Source organism: Candoia aspera, chromosome 1, assembly GCF_035149785.1.
Source record: "Candoia aspera isolate rCanAsp1 chromosome 1, rCanAsp1.hap2, whole genome shotgun sequence".
In the NCBI taxonomy this organism is placed as follows: Eukaryota; Metazoa; Chordata; class Lepidosauria; order Squamata; family Boidae; genus Candoia; species Candoia aspera.
The window spans coordinates 52,054,450-52,079,028 of record NC_086153.1 but is presented as its reverse complement, the minus strand read 5'-3'; the positions used below and the strand labels follow the sequence as shown (position 1 = coordinate 52,079,028).

General features: G+C 40.8%; 1 protein-coding gene and 1 non-coding gene across 2 annotated transcripts; one reads left to right on the top strand and one right to left on the bottom strand.

Annotated features, from left to right (window-relative positions):
• Positions 1 to 1,185: 1,185 nt before the first annotated feature.
• Positions 1,186 to 18,890, top strand: HHIPL2 (HHIP like 2). The gene is made up of 9 exons (XM_063289021.1): positions 1,186 to 1,557; positions 5,675 to 6,327; positions 7,322 to 7,465; positions 8,140 to 8,471; positions 10,520 to 10,646; positions 11,678 to 11,823; positions 13,112 to 13,193; positions 16,482 to 16,564; positions 17,937 to 18,890. Exons 1-9 carry the CDS (start codon positions 1,186 to 1,188, stop codon positions 18,350 to 18,352), a joined length of 2,355 nt encoding a protein of 784 aa, XP_063145091.1. The 3' UTR covers positions 18,353 to 18,890.
• Positions 18,891 to 20,485: 1,595 nt separating this feature from the next.
• On the bottom strand, positions 20,486 to 20,558 carry TRNAT-UGU (transfer RNA threonine (anticodon UGU)). Its single transcript has one exon. It is a non-coding gene; the product is annotated as a tRNA-Thr (tRNA).
• Positions 20,559 to 24,579: the final 4,021 nt, after the last annotated feature.

Sequence of the window (24,579 nt, the reverse complement as noted above, 5' to 3'; positions counted from 1 at the left end):
CAATTTTGAGTTACAATTGACCTGACTAGTGGATTCACAAAACAAACTAATTCGTTATTGTGCAGTTAATAATGTGTGAATCCAAACAAATAATAAAAATAGTACTATTTAGGCGCAAGGACAAAAAACCAAAATAGAATATAACAGGTACACCACAATCTAATAAAGCAGAGTAAAGAGTTGGTGTAATAAAAAAGACAGAAGTTTAAAAGTGGGTGTAAACCTTTGGGGGCAAAAGAGATTAGCTGCCAGTTCCAATTTGAGATCAAACTCAGTCTTCTCACAGCAATCAGAATTAAATAAAATTTCAGTCTGTGTGTACAGAATTCTTGAACTGCAGAGTATGCACTTTGTATACAGAAGACGTAGTACAACCAGTATTTCTGGAGTCAGCAGGTCTGAAAAATCAGACAAAATCCTGATACTGGTCAGTAGGGGCAATATGACCTTCTGTTCATATGATGCTGTAGCACAGCAGAAAAAAAGCCAGTGGACGCCCCCCACCTTAAAGTGCTTTGTATGCTTAAATTTCCAGCGCATGTATGTATATTGGTGTCTTTATTAAGTCTGTTCCTCTCTATCATTTTAAAAAATATTATTGTGAGGTTGAAATATATTAAAGTACCGTTAATCCAAAACTGTTGCAGCAAGAAGCAATTACAAATGACTGATGATTAAAAGTCCTATTTTTGTTTCCACATGCTTAGGATCTGATATGGAGGAGAATCATGCTTATAATTCAGTCTGGCTAAGCTGAAATAAATTGGAATGGAAGCATAATTGATGAATATGATTCATCTTCCTTCTCAGCTGTTTGGCTGAGCTTTGGGAATCATTTGGAATAGGAAAAAACAGATCATTTTCTCCCCCTATAGCCACAGACCAGACATCACTGAATGGCTACAGCAGTTATTATTATTGGGTCTGTCTGTCCATTTCCCTCTTAGCGATCTCTGTCTGGGATGTGCTCTCGGATGGCATCTATGGTGTTCAGGGTAGCAGATAACTTTGCAAAAAGGAAGGACGGAGGCGTGGAACTGCAAGGAGGCGGACTGGAGGGTTGCTTCTCAGCTCACCATTAGCAAACTTAATGAGACAGGGAGGGATTGTGGGGGTGTGCTTGCATGCCTGGAAGCAAACCCGAGCAAACATTGGGCTCTATGCTGATGTATCACAGTTTAGAAGATGAATGAACCCAATTTTCCAGATGGACACATCTCAGATTTGCATGAACCCAGGAAACTTCCAGGGGAGAAACCTACTATAAGCCTCCACAGCTCCAGGGTTTCTCTCCGTGCGTCTCATTTCCTCATTTGCATCTCCGTACTCCTTTTGCACCATGCTGCAGTTCTCCTGGGACATCCCCAATGCCTGGATTATGGCCCTCCTTTCCAGCCCCCTTTCCATCTGGAGTTTTGCTCTGCCTATGAGACATTTGGCTGTTGCGAGCAAGAGAAGGACAACCGTATTGCAGCCAAATACTGGGAGATCATGGACTATATTGATCCCCATGCCCATAAACTGTGTGGAGGATACATCAAAGATATCTTGTGCCAGGTAAGGTGGTGGTGAGTAGCCTCATCTTCCTCATGTGCCTTTATGATGGATTTGATTGTCAGCTGTATTGGACTTTCTGAAAAATGGTGGGAACGGTAATTTAGGAATTTGCATTTGAGGTTGCCAGGAGCATTTTCCTCTGGCAATTAAGGTGAGCCGACTAGATGAGCATAAATCCTGCAAATCTGCTTCACGTGGACATATCAAGTTGCTAAACCGTATGTTAATCAAAACAAGGTTCTGCTAAACTAAACCACTATGATTCAAGGGTGATTCAAGGGTAGAAGTTCGCCTTCTGTTGAATTCACAGTTCCAAGCAAGTATAAAGTTATGGCTGGAGAGAGAAATGTTGGTTTGCTCTTCCCTGCCCTCCAAAAATGTAAAGGTAGCTTGGAAAAAAAAAATCACTGCTTGTGATTGAACACTCAGGCCATTTTATTCCCTGGTAAACAGATTTTTCAGATTTCATACTGATTTGGAATGGTGGCATAGTTTGAACAGTGGCAGCAGTGTGATAAATTATATATATCTATATAAAACACACCACGAGAAGCAAAAACTTCTCAGAGCAGTTGATGGAAGAATGATAATCATCCTCTCTGTCACTCTAAGTCTCCTCTGCAAGACAGATGTGAGCTCAGGAAGAAGAACATGGAATGGCATATCCTGGTGCCACAAAAAATAATTTGCAGTGTTCTATCTGATCAAATAAAAAAGAAATGTTGCATTCTGGCAAGGGATGCAGCGGAATATTTCATGTTCATGGGTAAAACCAAAAGACCAGCATACCTTTTTGTGGGGTAGGCGCTCAGCAAATGAATCAAATCAACCCACAGACTTTGGTAGTTTGGTTTTTGGCTGCCATAAAGGAGCTGTTTGGACAGCACTCCTAATGACCAGCAATAGCCATGCTCCTGAAGACAGCCTTAGGTCAAACAGCTGGATTCCTGCCTCTGGAACAGCTCTTGGAACAGCCACCCTCCCCTCTGCTCCCTCCCCACCTCTCCCTGTCTCCCAGCCTGCTCTCTGCCTTGCTAAAGCAGCAGGCCCACCAGTGTGCAGGAGAACAATGACTTTCGGGTGCAGCCCTTCCTCACCTCCCGCCTATTCATTGATTTATGGGCAGGACGGGATTCCCTTCTGAACCTTAGCCAAGTTGTTGTGATTTACCATATGCCAGCACAGAGCAGCGAAAAACCCCCAAAGGTTAACGTTCTTCCAGCTTGCCATTCCTTCATGCTACAATGATCTATACATGTTGGGTATGTCCTAATGTTGTTCAGTCAGTATGGAACTGTTTTTCAGTTTCCATTTTGAAAAGAATAATGGCACAGCTGCAGAACCCTAAATTGTTGTGATGCTAAATGCACTTTTGCAGTTAATGTGCAGGCTTTAACAAAAAATAAATTGGGTCAAGAAGTGGATTTCATCTCAACGCAAAGACCAACTTCAGAAGAGAAATTTTCTAAAGAGCCACAGCTGGAGAGAAAGGGATTAAACTAAATCTTATTGCTCATCTGAGCCAAGTTTCCTTATTATCATCTTATAGCTGATGAATTTGCATTAAAAATCTGCACATTAAATAAAACACATTTTTAATTACATCACTGTGTCCCTTATTCACTTTCCTAAAACAAAATTCTGACATCAGTATGCTAAGCAGACATATTCAGGGTTGTGCTGTGAATCATGTCTTTTTGGACCCTTTATCATGCTTCTTATGTCTCAGCACAACAGCCTTTTCTAATTAGGGAGCCTCCAAGTGTGCTGGACTTCAACTCCCCAAATTTCCAGCCAGTCAATATAATTGCTGAAAGCTGCAGACCAGTGCATTCTGGAGGGCTACACAAATTAATAAACAAAATTGTCATTAACTTCTACAAGGAAAAAAAAGGGGGGGTTGATATATTTCCTCAAGCACCATCAGAATCTGAAAGATTATAAGATTCTGTTTTAAATCCTTGTTGGGCCTCTGAAATTTAATAACAAGCAGAGCAATTGAGTGAAAGAGTAAAATGGAAGATGATTCACAAGTAACTCTTGAGTCTTTGAAATTCCATCCCACTCTTGAATCCAAGAAAGCAAAATTTATTAGGGTTAGTTTCAGATTGGGATACTTGATGGGTCCAATCCTGATGCCTCATAGAGGATCCAAGGATATCTCTGATCTACCTAGGTATATCCCTGGAAAACCCTGTTTGGGGTCCTACTGGCAGAAATGCCACCATCAAAGATCTACATGTACAAAACAACTCTCCCGGCTCTTCAGCAGAACACTTCTGCATAAGCACGGGATAATTTTTGTTCATCCTGAATTTCAACCAGCAGTTTAGGATTGTACTCTAAAGCTTTGCTTGATTACAAAAGTCTGCAGCTGTATGGGAATTTGATTTCAAGACATTCTTTGTAGGAAAGGAGTAAGATATACTTGAATGCCACCTGGATCATCTAATATAAAGATGGTATATAAAGGAAGGAAGGAGGGAGGGGTGCTCATGCAGGGAGGGAGGGAGAAAGAAAAAGAAAAAGAAAAAAAGCTGCTCACACGAGTAGAGAGTGAGTGTTTTACAGCTGCTATCTAGAATTAGCAATTACATTCTGGTGACAACTAATTCTATGTAGGTCTAAACTAAAGACTATTTGGTAAAAGCAACTTTTTCAAAAGGGAAATGAGCAAAGAGAATTCAGTGGACACAGTGGGGATGAAATTTTCATGTGCCAAGTTCTTGCTGAGGCAGAACAAGAACAGCCAGCAGAACCTCATCTTACACCTCACATGGAAAAATGAAAAGTAACAGGGGATGAGCTTTTTATTGTTATGACACTTTAATTCTAGCAAGGTTATGTCAACCCGAAGGACTGTCTTAACTTTAGGCATGCTTAGTCACAATGGATGTTTCCTGCATTCTTTGATATAGAAACAAGGCAGGGGCAAAATTTGGACTTTAAGCAATAGACCACAAACCTAAGGAAATGGCAGGAAAACAGGTATTGATTTGTTAAGTTACATTTTTTGAATAAGTAGCACCTCTGTGGCTTTCACTTATTTTTGATTTTCAAACTAAGTATGTGCTGTCCTACAGGTAACTTGATTTACAAGAACATGGAAGACATAAACCAATCAACTCTCTCTTTAAATTGTGCATTTGCCTGATCTGTGAGATTTGAAAATGTTTAGGCTAGAAAGTTTTCTTCAGGGCTCCTGGCTCAGGCCTGAATCACACTGATGACCTTGATTGCTCATTTGTTCCCTCAGGAACCCATATAATTTGCTTTGCATGGAAAATGCCTCTGACATTTCCGATTAAATGAATCAGAAAGCAGATGATGGGAAAGGCCACTGCTCCTAGAAACCACGATTTAAACCCATGGCAAATTGGAATGAAAGCTTGGTCTCTTAATAAGACAGTTGTTAGGTAACTTCAAAAGGTGCTGTGAAAATAAAAAAATACATGGGGTAGATGCAACTACAGTTCATTTACCCTGAACTCTCTAAAGAACGCATAGCTTTTTTCTGGAAACATCTCAGGTATTGTCCCCCCATTAGAGGTCCTAATTTAGTTAAATGTTGACTTTTAGCCAACCTAGAATAAATGTAGCATAGTTGTTTTTGTTTAAACCTTTCTCTTCAGTTTATGGTTCAGATCTTGATATTTTAACCTATGATAACAAATGCTTTCCAAGCAATCAATTTTAAGTTAATTCTCCATGATATTTTCTAGTACCCCCCTTCCTTTCGCACCCCCACCATATTGCCCAGCATCTGACATATAGTTCTTTGATGAATGGCACCAAGTATCACACTGTTAATTTGTATGTACAACAGGGAAGTCCAGATTTAATCTTACACATTGCAGTCAGTGGGGCAATGACTAGCCTAACTATGTCTGGATCCAACTTACTGTTTATTCCTCCATTGTGCAGTGGAAAGCTTAGGAATATTTTTAGATGATTGTATTCCTTAAGAACAAGAAGCCCTGCCTATTTGAAGTGTCTTTATAATAATTTATTTATTCACATTTGGCTTGAGCAGATGCAAATGGTTGAGCAGATGCAAGCAGTCACAATCTGTTCCACAGAATTCCGGAGGATGACAGATTGTTTTAACTTTTAACAGGAATGCTCACCCTATGCAGCCCATCTGTATGATGCCGAGAACCCCCAGACACCCCTTCGAAACCTCCCTGGCCTTTGTTTTGACTACTGCTCAGAATTCCACCTCTACTGCCGTTCTGCAATCACACTGCTTACAGATGACAGACACATTCGGGAATGGTGTGAGAAGAACAGGACCCATTTCTGCAACATCTTAAACATTCAGGATAAAGACTATTGCTTCCCTGATGTACTGAAGAACACTGACCTTAACAATAATTTGGGTGCCGTGGTGGCAGACAAGAAAGGTTGCCTTCAACTGTGCCTTAGAGAAGTGGCCAATGGGCTGAGGAATCCAGTGCTCATGGTGCATGCCAATGACAATACCCATCGTATGTTTGTAGCTGAACAAGTAGGCCTTGTGTGGGTTTACCTCCCAGATGGAAGTAGATTAGAAGAACCTTTTCTAGACATTAAACAATTGGTGCTGACTACCCCCTGGGTTGGGGATGAGAGGGGCTTTCTTGGGATGGCTTTCCATCCCAAATACAAAGAAAACAGGAAATTCTACATTTATTACTCCTACCAGGACAAGAAAAAGGTGGAAAAAATCAGGATTAGTGAACTGATGGTCTCCATATCAGATGTTAACAAGGCTGATATAACCACAGAAAGGTAATAACCCCTTTCCTTGACTTGCTTTCTGCCAAGGCCTTAGGACATGTTCATTCACGTAAGAACCTTACATGACAGGATAGACCAAAATTGAATGCCAAGGTCATGAATAACCCATTTCAAAATAAATAAATCAAATTAAGAAACACTTATTTTTCTGCTGCTAAACAAGAGAAGGAACACTGTGATGTTAAGCACAGCCAATAATGTATCTGTCTGTGGCACACATCAATCTTTAGCCAACATCACTTTAGAGCAGTCTTTAACTGTTTGTGAGTCTGGAGCTAGCTAAAACTCTGACCCATAAACAAGCTTTTCTGCTGTTTTCACTGAGGTATGGCATGACTGATTTTTTTAGGGTCCTGACCAACTGGACCAACTGAAGTCCAATTCAGAACTAGGGCTAATAATCTATCATTCATGAAGGTACAGAGGGTTCTAAGAAAAAAGCTTCATGAGATTTTGTTCTTAGTAATCCTGCAACCAGGCTTGAATTTTCCTATTTCAGAAGACAGGGAGGGTCATGAATACCTTCTGAGATAACAATGGCCTATGCAGCAGAACCTTCAGAGCCTTCAGTCATACTCCAGAACCAGCAGCAATGCTGCTACTGCATCCAGAGTTGTGCTGACTAGCAGTCTGGATTCAAAATACATAGGAGAGCCATCATACTTCACTCCAAAGCTAGTGACTCTGTTCCACAATCACAGAAGCGTAGATGCTGATAGACATTGTGTCCTCACCCAGCTTTTATCGTGGGCTGATGATCAGTGTCAGCAGAAACATAGAAGTAGCCAAAGAATGCTAATGCCTTTTCTTTGCTTAGTCTAAGAAAAGTTAAACATCAGGCATTAAGCTGATAAGCTGTTCTGATTAAAGCTTGAATAAATAATTTATTTGTAAGGAATCCTTGAAAGTCATCCAAGAGATCCAACTTTATCTATGAGTGTTTCTTCTTCTTTTCCTTGTTCCTTGTTTCTCTTTTCTTCTTTAGGAATCTCTTAGAGATTGAACAACCAGCCGCAAATCATAATGGTGGACAGATCCTCTTTGGATTAGATGGTTACTTGTATCTGTTTACTGGAGATGGAGGGAAAGCTGGGGACCCTTTTGGAAAATTTGGAAATGCTCAAAACAAGTAAATATATCCACCTTTCATTGCATTTAAATGTGAATGGTTATATGGGACATTTGTTAATATAAACAGGTTAATAAAGCTAGTTATTCTAACTATTTCAAATTAATTTTTATTATATTTTAATCTCTATATTAGTTTTCAAAACTATTTAATAACAGCTGTCTTAAGTATCATTGATAACATGGCAGATGGGCACCTTTCAAATAATGCTGCAGTTTATTAATATAAACTATTAAATAAAGTTTGGCATATAATGCCAAATAGGACCCTATACAGGAGAAAATATTTTTCACAACAAATATTCAATGCATGATAGGCAAACAGAAAAACAAACCGGTTAGATTGCTCAAAGCCTCCTCACATTTGAGTAAGTTAAATTGTAAATATTGGTATTCTGTATTTGGAGATCAAATCTTGGCTTAGAATTTCATTCAGCTGGCCTTGAGGAGTTTCATGGAGAAATAAAAAGTAAACCAAGATTCTCTGCTTCCCAAACCAGGATAAATCTCTATTGAGGCTCTTCATGACTACTGTATTGTCTGCCGAGTAGTACAATATATTATTTCTTCTAGTTCAAACCAAACCAAACCAACTGCCTATTTTTAACTTGTTGTAGGCTTAACCTGTTTGTCCATGCCTTTAACAATGCCTTCTTATGTCTTGCTTTTTTGTAGGAGTAGCTTGTTAGGGAAGGTATTGCGGATTGATGTGGATGGAAGAGGTCCTCAAGGGAGGCCCTACCGCATTCCCCCTGACAATCCTTTTTCCTCGGATCCCAAGGCTCGCCCCGAAGTCTATGCGTATGGTGTGAGGAACATGTGGCGCTGCTCTGTGGACCGTGGGGATCCACTCAGTCACAGGGGAAAGGGACGAATGTTCTGTGGAGATGTTGGCCAGAACAAGTTTGAAGAAGTGGATATAATTATTAAAGGCGGGAACTATGGTTGGAGAGCCAAGGAAGGGTTTGAGTGCTATGATGTAAAACTGTGTCAAAATTCCTCATTAGGTAATTGTTATAACATCTCAGAGCTGTTAATAAGATGAACACCAAGGCACGGGTATCCATAGAAGCTTACTACTTTCATTAAAACAATGAAAGCAGTGTTGTGGCATTGGGGTCCCTTTCATGCATGCATGCAACATCACAATGCACACACAAAAGGATGTGTAAACCTGCTTTTGTTATTTTATCCCCCTCGCCTGCCTCTCAGATGCTGCTGCACCTGCATCCTTAGAAGAAGAAAGTTAAGGCCCCACAACATGGGTTAAACTATCGTTTAGCTTGTTGTTGCAAACAAACAAAGGGGGTTAACTAACCAAAAATAGACATCTGTAACTCTACCCAGGCAGTCATGGAACCACCTACATTTAATCAACTGAACCATTTTGCATACCTAAGAAAAATGGCTGGTGAGAAAGAGTTGCAGAAAAGGCAAACCCACACCATTACAGAACCCAACGCATAGTCCTCTTGCTGCCTGCCTGGCCATAGAACAGGGTAGTGATGTCCCAAAGCCTTGCCAGTACTCCCTTGGCACAAAGGTTCATAGGATGCTAGATACAGTACTAGGATACCGGGAAGTGGGTGGGACTCTGTGTTCCCCAAATGGTGATTTTTTAAACTAGTTAGCATGTGTGGTGCTACTAGAAACACTGGCATGGAGCATATTGTGGGAACAGGGTCTGTCAGATCCCTTAGAATTGAGCATTAAGCCATCTGCTTCCTAAGAGACACAGGTGTCCTCAGGATCTGGCCGCTTTCCTCAAAACAGCGAAAAGTGTGTTGTGGAGTTGTGCCACAAGCTCTGCCCTTCTACTGAAAGGGTGGAGCATGCAGCATGTAACCACTATGCTGGTTTGGGGATTTGGCTCTCCCTGGGCCTCCTCTGCAAACGCTGCCGCTAAGACCCTTCCTGAGTCTCTAAGTGAGCACCCCAAATATTACTTCTATAGTGTGTCAATCAGGCAGAAGGCCCCACCTACAAACATTTAACTTTTTATTTACCTCTGGAAATGAAGGATAAATAAAATTTATTTATTTATTTAGTCATATTTCAAATTTAGTCACTGCCCATCTCACTCAAAGAGCAACTCTGGGTGGTTTACAATAAAACAAGAATAAATAATTGTTTAAATATAATAAAATAATATTCTTAAATAAAAAATATAGTCCAAGACATAGATGTTAAAAAGTTCTTAATTTACGGGAACATCTTCAGGGTGCTAACCACCCCCAGGGTTGGTTGTCCCTCCTCCTGCCCATGAGAGATGGCAGAGCCAGGTCTTCACTCCTTTCTGGAAGGCCGGAGAGAGGGGGCCTGCCTCACCTCTGGGGGAAGAGTGTTCCACAGGGCGGGGGCCATGGCAGAGAAGGCTCTCTTCCTGGGCCCCTCCAATCGGCAGTCTCTCATGGATGGGGTCCATAACGTGCTTTCTCTGCCTAACCAGGTGGAATGGGTCGATGTAATGGGGGTGAGACGATCTCTGAGGAAACCTGGACCTATGCCATGTAGGGCTTTAAAATAATATTTAAAAAGATTCTTGGACAGGCCTCTTACTTATAAGACTGTTTGATTGCCTAGTATGTTGCAGCTATTGTTGGGTCAAAAGACAAGGCTTTTAATGTACTTAATAAAGAATAATATCATGCAAATCCGTTTTCTCTGGGCAACCCACCCTAGAATACTGTGCCTGTGTGCATGCACATTGCACATAGATTGAGGAAGTGGTGTTTGGAGGAGTCAAACTGCTCTGTTCCAAACTGAGTGTCCTGACAGGGGCTCTGGCCTGCTTTTGAGATTCCATTCTCCCAGTAGGCTTTTCTTAATTTTGGTTTCTTTTGTGTAGCTATAAATCTTGGGGTTCATCCTTCTCTGCAGAAGTGGTGCTGGTTTGGCTATTTAAGGACTGACCCATTGGAAATTTAGATCTTTATTAGTAGATAATAATCAGAAGATAAACATTAACATTGCTCTCAATTTTCAGTGCATCAGGAGATTTTTTTTTTTAGATAATTGGATAATTTCAATTGAGCAACTTCTATTTTTTTAACAGAGGATATACTTCCAATATTTGCTTATGGTCACTCTGTGGGAAAATCAGTCACTGGTGGATATGTATATCGAGGGTGTGAATCTCCAAACCTCAATGGCGTTTACATTTTTGGTGACTTTATGAATGGGTAAGAAAGACACTTATTTCCATTAATATTTAAATACACTAAAAATGTGTAACATATAGAGAAGACCAAAGTTTGTTGATCACAAAAAGAATTCATTTCTGTTCATCTTGCCTGAGTGTCCGAAACATTGTTTCTTTTCAACTCTTCTCTTTTAGCCCAAATATTTATCTGGGATTATATATTTGTTGATAGTGCTGTTTGTGTGACCCCATCAAGTAAAGGCCAGTGGGCTAGCAAAGCATCACAGTGCATGAAGTGACCATGGTAGAGAAGTTCAACACCATGTTTCTAAAGGTTGTGTTCCTGTTCTGGTTGCTATCACTGTGCAATGAGTTGTATCACCTAGTTTTTGACAGCTCTCATCAGGTAGCACTATGTCTCAGCGGCAGATAGGTAACCATTCCTTCAAGACACAGAGAATCATTAGAAAATGAATGTCCTTCCCACAGGTACAGGTTTATAGCTCTACACCTAAAAATCACTCATAGAGCCAGTACCGATAGGGAAAATAGATACAAGTTATTTAAATGGGAGAGAGCAGTAGATGGCAACCTATTGCCTTTCAGTTTCCATCACATCTAATTAGTATGTTCAGTAGCCAAGGATGATGGGAAGTATAGTCTAACAATATCTGAAGCGTCACAAGCTCCCTGTTTCTGGGTAATGCAGAAACATAGGAAGTGACCTCATATTGAGCCAGAATATAGATCCATCTAGTTCAGTTTTACTACACTGGCGTTCTGGTCCAAGCTTTCAGGTGAAAGATTTTAAAGCCCATTTTTTAGAGATTCTGGGGATTGAACCTAGAAACTTTTGCATGAAAGCAGATGCTCCAACATGGAGTTATGGCCCTTCCTAAATGAATGCAGTGGGTGTATGGCTCAAGATCCCCAAGGTTTAAATTAACTTCTGCTTGAATTAACAAGGGAGCCACATTTTGTAGATATGTACCACCATTATTTTTCTAAACTTCAAACTACCATGAAATTGCAAAATAATAAAAAAAAGACTTTATTTTTTTCCCCATTCAGTCGACTTATGGCTTTGCAGGAAGATGAGAGAACAAATACATGGAAGAAGCAAGACATCTGCATCGGTAGCATGAAAGCTTGTGCTTTTCCAGGGCTCATTAGTTCTTATAGCAAATTTATCATCTCTTTTGCAGAGGATGAAGCAGGTAACTTGTTTCCTAAACCTTGTTTCCCAAATCTTAGGAATTGGGGTTTTTTGGGGGGTCTAATTCAAAGAAGTATATGATTAGTACAGGGATACATCAGTCACCGCCTTGTCAAAATTGAATCTCCCATCTGGTCTGAACCACTAGAGATAATCTGCTGGGAATCCTACTCTCATGACAGGTACATAGGTGGAAGCTAGATGACAGGCCTTTTTTTGTAATAACCTCCACACTGGAAGAGGCTTTCCCCAGAGAGATTTCACAAAGAAGTTAAAATGGTATTATTCTACTAGGCCTCTGGCTTGATTTGATTGGGTATGCGTGCATCTTTTAATTTAATTTTGGTTTACTGTACTTTGTTTTATTCCTTCTTTGTTTACCACCAAGAAGTTTTAATTGTTTTGGACAGTCTACACATATTGTATGCATTGTATTTATGTGCAATTAACTGATTAAACTTGTATGCCTTTTTGGTGACTTTCCAAAGCATCTGTTTAGTCACAGACAATGTTTTTGAATTGCTAGGCACATTTGGAATGTTTAGAGCTTGCTGTGGGTGCTCTCACAAAATGACTACTGCAGGAATATTTGAAAAATTATTACCATGGCCAGTCCCCAAATACCCATTTGTCAGAATGCACTTGAGGTTGCTCCTGCCAAGTCCTTGACTCTCACAGGAATTTCTTTAATATTTTAGTTTACCTTTTGTCTTTTTCCCCACCAGATGGACATATTTCCAAAGTCCTGAGCTCAGCTGCCATCTATTTTTCTTCCTACGGATGCCTGTGGGCTAATGTGAGGCCCATAGATACACTTAGAACCAAAAATAATGCTAGAGGCTGATGCTGTCTGCCACTTTCCCATTAAATTGTGCTTTTAAAATTAAAAACATCTTTAAAAAATTAAAATGAGGAGGGGCAAGGAGTACAGCAGATGCCAAGGGAAATGTCTGGTTACTCATGTTGTATAGCTCTATACCAGATAGAACATTACTCTTGCTTGTATTAGAATAGAGGTAGGCAGACATGGCCAGCTAGTATTCAATAAAGCCAAATCAACTATACTTGGTATCCTACCAAAAAAACCTTCCAGCTTTATATCTGCCAGAAATTGCAAAAACAGGAACTGGAAAAGAAAGACAGGCTGGCTATAGTATTCAGCTGCCTTCAGCTTGATGTGACCTATAACATGAGCCAGCCAAGAGAGAAATTACATCCTATCAACCAATTCAGTTTTGTGCAAAGTAGTCCATGTTACTAGTACCCATCCTTCCTTCTGTTGTCTCCAGGTGAACTTTATTTTATGGCTACATCTTATCCAAGTGCCTATGCTTCACGTGGCTCTATCTACAAATTTGTGGATCCAGCAAGGTTGGTACTTCTTCCAACATCTTGAAAGTTCTTGCTTTGTTGATCTACTTAAAAAAGAAAGAAAGAAAGAAAGAAAGAAAGAAAGAAAGAAAGAAAGAAAGAAAGAAAGAAAGAAAGAAAGCGAGCATCTGTAATCGCATAGACATCCTCCTGATTCAATCAGACCTCAGTTTCATAAATGACATCTGAGGGTGAATTTATGTTATTGAGAAGTTACTCTTCCTTCCTTAATGCTGGGGTGCACAACTTTTATTGGGCTGAGGGACAGCCCAGTCTTTGGAGGCAAGTTGGGGATTACTCAGCAAAATGGACGTGAGACCACTGTTACGTATAGCAGAGGTGCTGAGCCTGCAGCTAATGCTTTTTGATTCACTGCAGTTTATGTACTCTGAGAAATTCATCCATCCATCCATCCATCCATCATATTTATATGGCCGCCATCTCATAAAAAAGTGACCATGGGCAGCATATCTATCTCTTGGGCAGAGTTTCTACAGTTCCTGTTTAGTAGCAACAAAGATCAGTTGTATCTGCAACTGCAGATACAAGTGCAAAACAATAGAGGCAAGCTTCTGATTAAGCAGAGAAACAGTAAGGTAGGGCAGTGTTTCTCAACCTCAGCAACTTGAACACGTATGGACTTCAATTCCCAGAATTCCCCAGCCAGCTCAGTTGAGAAACACTGAGGTAGGGCCTTCAACTCCTTTTCTATGACTGCATTCAATATATAAACCCACCAATGCAACACTTCCCCCCACCCCAAAGCTTTTTCCTTCTGAGGGAAAAATATTTAAGAACTTTGCATTTTTTCCCCTCTGCAGCTGGGAAAGTCTTTTTCCCATATGGAGGCTTCCTGCTGGTGCTGCTTCTCATTAAAATAAAATCTGTCAGAAAAAGCTGTCCCAGAACTGAAAATTTGGAGACAGATGAAAAGCATTTAGTTATTTAGAAGGACAAACTCTAATGTGTGCATGCCTTAACAACCTGAGATACTGTTTTTAATGATATCAAAAATAGTTTGTTTTCAGGGCCTGAAAAAATAATTTGTATTCTTTGGCCCCACAACAAAAACTGATTTTGGCTGCTCAGAATCCAAGTAAGCCCAAAGCATCAGTTCATGTGATAGAATACGTAGTATCTTCATAAGCTACCCTTCTTTATTATTGCTCACTTCAATATATATTCCATGTTCTGCTTTTTCACCATCCTGGCCCACCCATCATTCTAACTCAAAAACAACGAAACCATATTATGGCTTAGTGTGACATGTGAGCCATCCCACACTCTTAATGCTGGTTAGCTGTCTCTCAGAAAAGCATTTAAGACTGCATTTATTGACTCTGCATCCCCCCCTTATGCAAAGGAGCAGTTATATTATCAAAACATGGGAATAATAATAATAATAATGGTCCGAGTAATCAATTTTAAAAAAGAGGCACTGAGATAAGTCTGAGTCTGTCCTCCAAAATCTGTTTAGTTTACTGCTCTGTGCATCTTGTTTTCATTTCTGGAAGTTATCATGTTCTTTCTGTTCTGTCTTGTTCTGATTTTAGAGCAGTGTTCCTCAGCCTTGGCGACTTCAAGATGTGTGGACTTCAACTCCCAGAATTCCCAGTCAGCCATGCTGGCTGGGGAATTCTGGGAGCTGACGTCCACACATCTTGAAGTCACCAAGGTTGAGAAACACTGTTTTAGAGGATAGCTTTATCCCAGTCGATGCCCTCCAGATGTGTTGGACTATAACTCTCATCTGAAGCAAGTTGTACAGTAATCCAGCACATCTCCAGGTGCCAGCTTAAGGAAGACTGTGGTAAGCAAAATTGGTCATCAAGGAAAGTTGGCTTGCAGGAGTCTCTGTGGGACTGACAGCATGGAAAGCAGACAAAAATGTATCTTTCCATTCCATCTAAATTAGGTCTGTATTTATTTTAAAATTGAGGATGACCATAGAATTTGTCTGAAACTGAGGAACAGGTCTAGCACAAACACGAAAACTCTGTTGATAGACTTGAAGCGAAAGCATTGGAGATTCCACACAAGAGCAGGCCACAGTAAGAAAAACAGCAGCAGCAAAAAAAGAGTATTCTCTGCTACTCTTTTTATGAAAGGATAGGAAAAAGATGAATGCAGGAAATATAATTTACATTGTGAAAGAGGGAAGTATTTATATAGAAAATTCAGGCATGTTTGAACTATCAATTTCAGATGATTACAGGTAGTCCTTGTTTAGCAACTGCCTTGTTTAGTGACCATTTGCAGTTACAACAGTAACTTTATGACCAGTCCTCACATTTACGACCTTCGCAGATCTGTAGAGCAAAGGAAAGCTGAAGTAAGATCATAAGCACAGTTGTGGTTTCACTTAGTGACTGCTTTGCTTAACAACTAAGTTGCTGGTCCCAATTGTGATCACTAAATGAGGACTACACATACATACAAAGCAAAACTGGCATGTTGAGCCTGTAGTTTGCAGCTACCGGTTTTGCTTTTAAATGTGCTATAACTTTCTTGAGCGAGTAGAATAGGGCAAGCTATAAATAAACAGGAATTGTATGTATGCATACATGCACGTTAGGGTATATAAAAGACTTTTGACCAAAACCCTTGAAGGAAGAATGGATAAACACATTGTGCTGGGCTAATAAAGTTACTGCTGTAATATGGCTTGTCTTCCTTCTGGCCAACATACCTGCTTGTGTTTAAAGTCACAGTTAATTAGCAGAGCATGGGAAATATACAAAAGCAACTATGATCTCACTGGCAGGTTAGGTAAATTAGGAATAATGTCCATTTTAAATAGAAAATATATTAACATCATCCTTAATTAAAGCCATTATTCTGTCAAGGGAAGGATTAACATGAGGATTCAAAACAGGGCATCGGCAAAAGGGTCAAAAAAGTAAAAAAAGCAGCTGTGACCATTGAATTGAAGCCCACCATTTCTTTAGCTGTGTCATGACTTTTTTGACACTGCCCCGTGGATGCCTTATTCAAAAGGGTGTAACTGGACCCTTCAGTAGCAAAAACACCAAAACCTCTTCGCTTATATTTACTGTAAATTAAAGTCATTAACTATCGTTGGCCACATTACCTCCTATATATTTAATAATTTTCCCCTTTAGCAGCAACTTTTGAAGAGACCCAGAGGGTCCACCACCCCTCAGACTGCACACCTCTGAATTCCTCAAAAATTAGGTAACATCCTTCAGCCCCCAGGGTGAAAAAAGAAATTCCTTATTCAGGCTGAGATGCCCAGATGTATTTTTCATGATCCAATTTGTGTTTTAGGAGAGCTCCACCAGGAAAATGTAAACAGAAGCCAGTTCCAGTGAAAACAAAGAGTAAGCAGATCCCATTCGTTCCACTTGCAAGTAAGTCAATAAGGTTTGGGGTTTGCTTGGCTGTTTATTTTCACTGTGTAGTACAAATATTCAGACATACTGAAAGGAAGGATTTGTTCAACTTTCACCCTTTCTTCCGGGCTCCGAGAAGTCAGTTCCTCACCGGGAAATCACACATTGTTTCTCTTCCATTCCCACCTCTCACCCATAATCCCTCGTCCAGATAATACGGCCATTTACTGATAACACCATGGCCTGGTTTGGTAATGTTTCTCAGCCCGTGGGAGACATGCCATGGGAAGTACGGAAAAGTACTCCACGGTGGATGCAGCTCTTCTTCCCAAATGGGAAAGAGCTCCAGAAGGGGCAGAGGAGAGCAGAGCCGATGGGCAAAGCTGCCAACCTCTAATCAAATCCATCAAAGCACAGGGAACTGAGCATCTTTGCAAGCGGTTCCTGGAAACCAGGATTGGAACATTTGGGCTTGAGAATCTAAATAATTGAATATATTTTTCCCTAGCTACTTAGCTTTTGCTCATTATTTAGGTGTAGTTTTTGCTTTGGATACAGGGAAGACTGCTCTCAGAGTGACGAACACTTTAAATCCCACTTAGCTCTCATTCTTTTTTTTAAATAGTGGTCCTGCATTTTTAATGTTCTTAAATGATAAATATAATAAAGAAATGCCTCTAAACACCTCTCTCTCCTTCTCTGTCCATCCATCTTGGGAAAAGTAGCATTTAGGTTCTTTGACAGTGTGATTAAGATACAGTTAAGATACACAGAATTAAAAAACACTGGAATAGAAAACCAGGAGTGGGTAATTTGGGGGGACTTAATATTGCCAGGGGGAGGGAAGGCCAGGTGGTGGAGCAATGATGCAAATATCTGTGGTCACATCTCACATGGGTGTGGTTGGGATGTCTTATTACCTTTCCAAACTTCTGTTTTTAACTATATAAAACCTATGTTAGAACGTACACTACAGTTTTCTCAAGAAACATGTTGCTGATTTTCAGCAACTGTACTGCTGAATTTGGGGCAAAATAATGGGTTTGGGGGCCACATGAGATCATGGGTTTGTAGGCTAGTTACCCTTGATTTAGGCAACACTGTTTCCTGATTCCTTCCAGTATGGGAAATGGGTGCACTTTTACCGCCAAATATCTACAGGTATGGGCATAGCATTTGAAAATATGTTCATACTTTCCTTTAATCTGCTACCCAGGTCAGCTTTTCAAATGTTATGCCCATGGTTGAATGAAAGTGTGATCTTGCTTCCACTACTTCTGCAAGTAAGAGAAAAATTTGGGGGGAGAGTATCACTTGCTCCAAGGCAGCGTTAATAAGTAGTCAAGCTGCTGACATGGAAATTATGACCTTTTAAACCATTTTTTCTCAGAGACTGTCCCTGAACTGATCAAAGAGCGCCTTACAACCCAGTCTTCCAAAACAGCTGTCCATTCTACAGAACGTCCCCCAGCTTCTTCTGGCCAGAAACGGAAGAAGCCTGCATCCCACAGAAACTCTTCGAAACACGGCTCAGCAGATCCTGCACGGTCTGGTAGGAAGCCACCAACAGCACGGCCTCCCAAAGGCCGGGGTTCCCAAGCCAAATCTGATGGGCAAGCACAAAAGGAGAAAGCACCACCCATCTCTGGAGCAGGAACTCTGCGCCCCCAGAGGAGAAGATCACAGTTATCTGGAGCCCTGAAGAAACTTTCACCATCTCCAAAGCTGAGATCAGCAGCTAAGGAGAAAACACTGAAGAAGAGAAGGAAGAAGAGAAGAAGGGTCGGTGGAAGGAGTTCTGTTTGAACGTTCAAAATGCTTCCGAGAGTCAAGAGACAGGAGTCTGAATGGGATTGCTGAGTGGCTCATTTTACTTCCAAGAAAAAGAATCAGAAGCGAGTATAGTTTTTATGCAAAACATCTCTTTCCATCCACTGACCACACCAGATGCGATACATGCATTTACATAGGATTTAACCATCCCAGATGTTTTCCAGTTTACTGCTCTGCGCAGGTCTTTCTCTGAGGACTGCTTAGTCAATTTAAGCAGGCACTCTAGTGGGCACTTACTGCAGTCCACCGAGAATACAGCTGTCTCAGGTGAGAATGGACTTGCTTCCTCTTTTTTGAGAAACCAGTCCCTTGATGACTTCCTTGCAAAAAGCATCCCTGAGAATACAGAGAGCTGCAGCTTAAGAGCTCATTTATGGCAAAGGAGGAAGGGCTGAGCAAATGAGGAATGCTGGTTGTATCTCAAGAGTGAAAGCCAATTTTTCTTCTAAAATGTTTGCATTTTCACAACAAGAACCAAAATGACCAAATGTTACTCAATCTTTATATTTCAATGATGCCAATCAAAAAGTTGAATTTATAAAACGAGCGATAGCATGCAGTCTAAAAGTTTCTCTCTTACTCTATTCTATTAAATATAGACAGAAAGAAAAAAAGAGGTGCTTGTGGTTTCTGTGAGACTCTTGCAAGGCTATAGATGTTAATCACAGGACATTTTGTATGTCAAAGTCCTCTCCATCACTAAAATGCATATGCCTGTGGACTTTGCTCTGGATTTTATCTTTTCTCACCCTCTCCATGCTGGTGCCCCCAGATGTGTTAGAGTAAAACTCCCCCACCCCCAGATGCACTGCTAATATGGAGAGCCAGTCTGGTCTAGTGGTTAAGGCAACAGGCTAGAAACTGGGAGACTGTGAGTTCTAGTCCTGGCTTAGGCATGAAAGCTGGCTGGGTGACCCTCAGCCAGTCACTCTCTCTTAGCCCAACTCACCTCACAGGGTTGTTGTTGTGGGGAAAATAGGAGGGGGAAGGAGTATTAGGTATGTTCCCCACCTTGAGGTATTTATAAAAATAATAAAGGCGGGATAGAAAATAAATAAATAAGTGCTGTCTGAGGTTTACTGGAATCGTAGCGTAACACACATGGAGGAGACTCTGCTTTGAGAAGGCAGATATCTGCTAATAGAGGATTCCTTCTTCAGGTTTTGAGCCTTATTAGCCAAACCTAATATTGCCCAGACTATCTGCTGATTTGTCAAAGACAGCAGTTGGGTTGGTGCAGCAACCCAAAACAACCCCATAAAGGCCGTGCAGTGGGGTGAATAAAGACAGCACAGTTGCCTGTGAGTCTGAACTGAAACCCCTGTCCTTGTGTGATCATTCTGCTGTTCAGATGGTTAAGATACTGGATAGGGAGCAGGAAGCCCCAGGTACAAATCCACCAGCAGCCCCAGATGAGTGATTTGGAGCCAGTTACTCACTGAGCCCAACCTACCTCCCTTTTCCCATAACAACAACCCTGTAACGTATTTGGGCTCAGAGATTCATCCTGGAGGAAAGGGGATATAAATCTGACGAATGAATGGACATCCAAATGCTGTCCAGGGTGATGGGAATAGGGGATGGTAGGCTAAGTATTCCAACAGAGTGCTCAAGAGGGTGAATTTTTTTCTTGTTGCTCCAAATTAATCTTTCTCCCCCTTCAATACCCACTTCATCATGGGGAGCCTAGGAGATTCCTTGATCAGCAGCCCCACCTGCTGGTTCTCTCGTGGAATGACACCGGACACTGCAGTTTTTGCTACTCAACCCCCCGCCATTGTCCTTCGGACCTAAAATTTATTTGGGGTCCTAGCTGACTAAGCATGATTTTTACGCCCGAAGCAGTCGTTCAGGGCAAGCATACGATTTCTAATTGTAGGTAAATCAAAATGTTTCGATTCTACCTGCACCAACTAAGCAATAATGAACGAAAAGGAATGAAACCTCTTCGATTGTCGATATTTGGCAATCAGTAAATGCGTTTGTTCGTGCACAATAGCGCTGTCACCGACCTTAAATTCCTACATTAAACGTGTTGCGTTAAGTTGCACCCAGAACAATTTTTAAAAAAATAAGCGAGAGTTTTCTTTTTAAAAAAAGACACCGAGGCCCCAGCGAGGATCGAACTCACGACCCCTGGTTTACAAGACCAGTGCTCTAACCACTGAGCTATGGAGCCACCTATCATCTCGGCTTATCCAGATGAATGGTACGGTACTGTTCTTCGAATACGTCCGCTCGTTCCATCGATTTCTCTAGATCGATGCTCTTGCGAAGATTGAATTAACTCCGTTTTTCAGCTAGAGATTTGAGATGGCGTTTGGTGACACAGTTTACAGTGGCAAGTCGACTGCCGGCCCTATTTCTTGCTATAACACAAAACCATTTCATTAAAAATAGGGATGAATACCCAGCAAACAGCCAAGAACGACTAGGTCGTATTTCTGGAGGATAAAAACACGCAAGTACTGTACATAACAGCCGATTGATGCTGTTTATTGCATTTTATTATTATTTTTTCAATAACAGCAAGGAGCTCTTCAATATTTACTAATGCATGCGCCTGCCCTCAGATATCGTAAAATGCTGAAAACTTTAAGAGCGCAATGCGGAAAAGAAGCGGAGAAAGTTGCAGGCAGTTCCGCCGGTTTCTCCGCTCAGGCGCCTTCCCAGCCCATGGCGGTGGGGATGGAGGACAGGGAGAGACGGGGTGCGGGTGAACACAGGATATGACTCCAACTCACCGCTGGTATTTTTATAACAGTGTTTCTCAACCTCAGCAACTTTAAGATGGGTGGACTTCAACTCCCAGGATTCCCCAGCCAGATGCTGGCTGGGGAATTCTGGGAGTTGAAGTCCACCCATCTTAAAGTTGCTGAGGTTGAGAAACACTGTTTTATAAGATGGGCCAGAAGCATCGCAGTGTTGCAACACAGATCAACTTTCAGAAAGATTTTCTGCTGGGCTATTCTGCTCCCTGTCTATTAGATTACTACCCCTTGTGTCCTAATGATTAAGTAGGGATTGTAGTTAGGGAGTATGCATTGTTGATAATACAAAAAAGAGGGACATGCCCTGTTCCTGTTCTTGAGCTGACCATGCCCTCCCTGGGACCCTCCATTCCACGCGCTGCAGCATCTAAAACTGGTCTGTCTGCAACTTTCCTGCCAGTTAGGGTAAACTTTGCTTACCTTTAAATACACTGCCTGGGGCTGTGGGGGGTGTAGCCACGGAACAGTGAAGACGTCAATGGGGACAGGGCCTAAGTTGTGTTTATTTAGAAAGGATTATTTCAAAAAAGGGGGAAATCGTGCCTCTTAATTATGCTGATTAACAGGGGAAGCTGCAGAGTGTGGTCAAAAAAGTCAAGATGGTGGCCACCATGGTGCAATCCAAGCACTGCCGTGGACACACCTGTTGGTTAGTGCTCAGCTTTACCAACACAAAAGCGGGAGGCAGGGGGTGCTTTGGTATCTTCTACAGCTGGGGATCACTTGAGAGCTGTAAGCCACAGGTTGCTCATCCCTAGGCTATAAGGACCCAACTACACCAGTAATAATCAGAATAATCTGTCACCCCCAGTTCTTTCTGAGATACATTGACTATCCAACTCAGAGCCACTAGGTGGAGCCAAAAAGTCATAGGAAACCAGAGAAAGTTAAGTGGGGAAGAATGTCATGTTTCAAAATAACATTGCAGAGCAAATTACAGCATTAAATCTACTAGGCAGGCCAACAAGGGAAAAGCTAAAATTTCATCAATTCCATAAATATTTCATCTGATTTACTGGAGGGCTTAACTGGCTTGCATTGTTCAGTACTTCTGGGTCTTTACCTTGCTTTGCCGAGTTATACACATCCCACATAATCTCTCAAAGTTAATTGTTCTGAACAATTTTGAATGCCTTTTAAAACTTTTCTATTTGGATCATGACAACATAATGAGAGCTGTGTAAGTACACCTAGCCTTCTATTCTTGCATTGGTCAACCGGATGGCTAGAGAAAACCTATCATCAAGGCATAAATCATAGAATCATGGAATTACAGAATTGTGGAGTCAAAATTGTGGGGGCCAGAAGGATCATTCTGCAGACTATACCAACTCTCTGCAATGTACAAGAAAATTAATTAAACCACCCTTGAGATGTCATTGTCCAACCTCTTCTTAACCTCCAGAGATAAAGAATCCACAGTCTCCATAGGCAGATCGTTCTGCCTATGGACAGATGTTATGATCAGAAAGTCTGTCTTTATATTAAATGAAATATACGTAGCTGCAGCTTGTATCCATTGTTTTTAGTTTCTGTGGCATGGAAGATACTTCCTCACCATCTCCCCTATGGCACTCTTCTACGTGACTGTTTACAATGATTAAGTGCCATCAAGTTGGTGTTGACTCTTAGTGTCCAGAATATGACAATTTGAACTTGGTTATTTGTGCCTGAGGTGAGAACTCTGGGTTGATTTGTTAGATGATTCTTTTTATTTTCTTGGCTGTCCATAGTATTCTCAGGAGTCTTCTTCAACACCAAAGTTCAAAAGCATCAATACTCTTTCTATCTTGCTTCTTCAAAGTCCACTGTTTAATTATACATAGTTTGAAGAAATTCTTCCTTTGATCATCCTAAATCTTGCATGTCATTCTTTGCAGATAATATTCTACAGAAATGTTGTCACCAAAGATAGCACTGCTCAATCATTTCTCCCCTCACCATATTTAGACCACAGCTAATTAATCCTCAGGAATGTTTTCATGGTGTCTAAAAAGTACGTAATGGCAATAGCTGCTTTTCAAAATATGCTTTTCTGGCAAGTTCATTTTCTTTAAAATATTTTAAGATTTATTTATTTAAAATAGATTTATCCTCTTGGCTTCCAACCTACTGTACACGTATCAAAGTGCAGCTATTACTCTAGCACATTTGCTTTGCTCCTTCTCGACCCAATAATGCAGTTTCTTTTATGCATTTTGCCTCAATATTTTATTCATTTTTAATTAATTGTCATTCTATGATTATACTGTTGGCTATTTCAAGTATATTAATATAATTCTATGTTGTGAGAGTTAGAAAAACAACTAAAATGATCCATGATCATCTTGATACTTAAGTTCATTATAACTGAGAACTACTGGGAGGGAAACTACTGTAAATGATCAGGGTCAACTGGCAGAACCAACCCAAGGCCATTAGGTAGAGAAGACATTGAAGTCGTCACTGACTTTGCCTTCCTGGGATCAACAGTTCACAGGGATGGTGACCATAGCTATGAAATAGAGACTTGGGAGAAAATATATGTCAATTCTGGATGATAAAACTGTAGAGACATCACCCTGACAAACAAAGGCACTTATTGTCAAAGTCATGGTTTTTCCAGTTGGCTGTCAAAACTAGACCATCAGGAAGACTTAATGAAAAAATGCCTTTGAAATGTGGTATGGGAGAAAATGCTTTTGAATACCTTGGATTGCAAGAGGAACAAATAATTCAACCACAAATAATGAAGCTAAATTTTAAATATTTTGGACACATAATGCAAAGACAAGAGTCAAAGACCCTGATGCTTGGAAGAATTGAAGGCAATCAAAAGAGAGGCAAAAAGAAGACACGGTGGCCAGATTCCATCACTGATGATCCAAGCCTGAGCTTCTAAGATCTCAAAGGAGCAATTCCTGACAGCTCTGGTGAAAGGATCTTCATTGAGTCAGGATGAATCAGGAGCCCTGAATGGCAGCGATGACCTTGTTCACCTCCCTGACAGTGTAATCATGCTGCCAGCCAATCATGCTTACCTACATGCATGTAGTAAACATCTACTACATGGCCACAGAGAATTGCAGAGAACATTTAACTCTTTTGTCATTCAGACTTTGTCAGACCTGATCTAGTAGCCATGTCCCCTTCGCCTCCCTCCTCCTCACTTCATTATATCGTACAACTAGTTTTCTCTTCCCCCTTTCCTTTTGACCATTTAAAGATGTGTTAAAAAGATTTTTGGAATCTTCAGGGATCCTAGAGGCATGCCAATACTTATCTCTTGCTGTCCAGAAGTGTTCTTTTGGCTAGAATCCTGTCAGTATTCATAATCTGAGTTCAGTTTTAGGAATGATGATTGCAGGTTTTTAACCTGCCTACAGTTTTGGCTGCCCTGATGGAATTTGCTGTCCTGCACCAATAATACTGACCGAAGCCTATGAATAT

What these genes read in the sequence shown, in the direction of transcription:
- HHIPL2 (XM_063289021.1), top strand. Translation starts at nt 1,186, where the DNA reads ATGAATGAACCCAATTTTCCAGATGGACACATCTCAGATTTGCATGAA. An exon ending in TCAAAGATATCTTGTGCCAG is followed by an intron (nt 1,558 to 5,674) that starts GTAAGGTGGTGG and finishes AACTTTTAACAG; the next exon opens with GAATGCTCACCCTATGCAGC. An exon ending in TTTGGAAATGCTCAAAACAA is followed by an intron (nt 7,466 to 8,139) that starts GTAAATATATCC and finishes GCTTTTTTGTAG; the next exon opens with GAGTAGCTTGTTAGGGAAGG.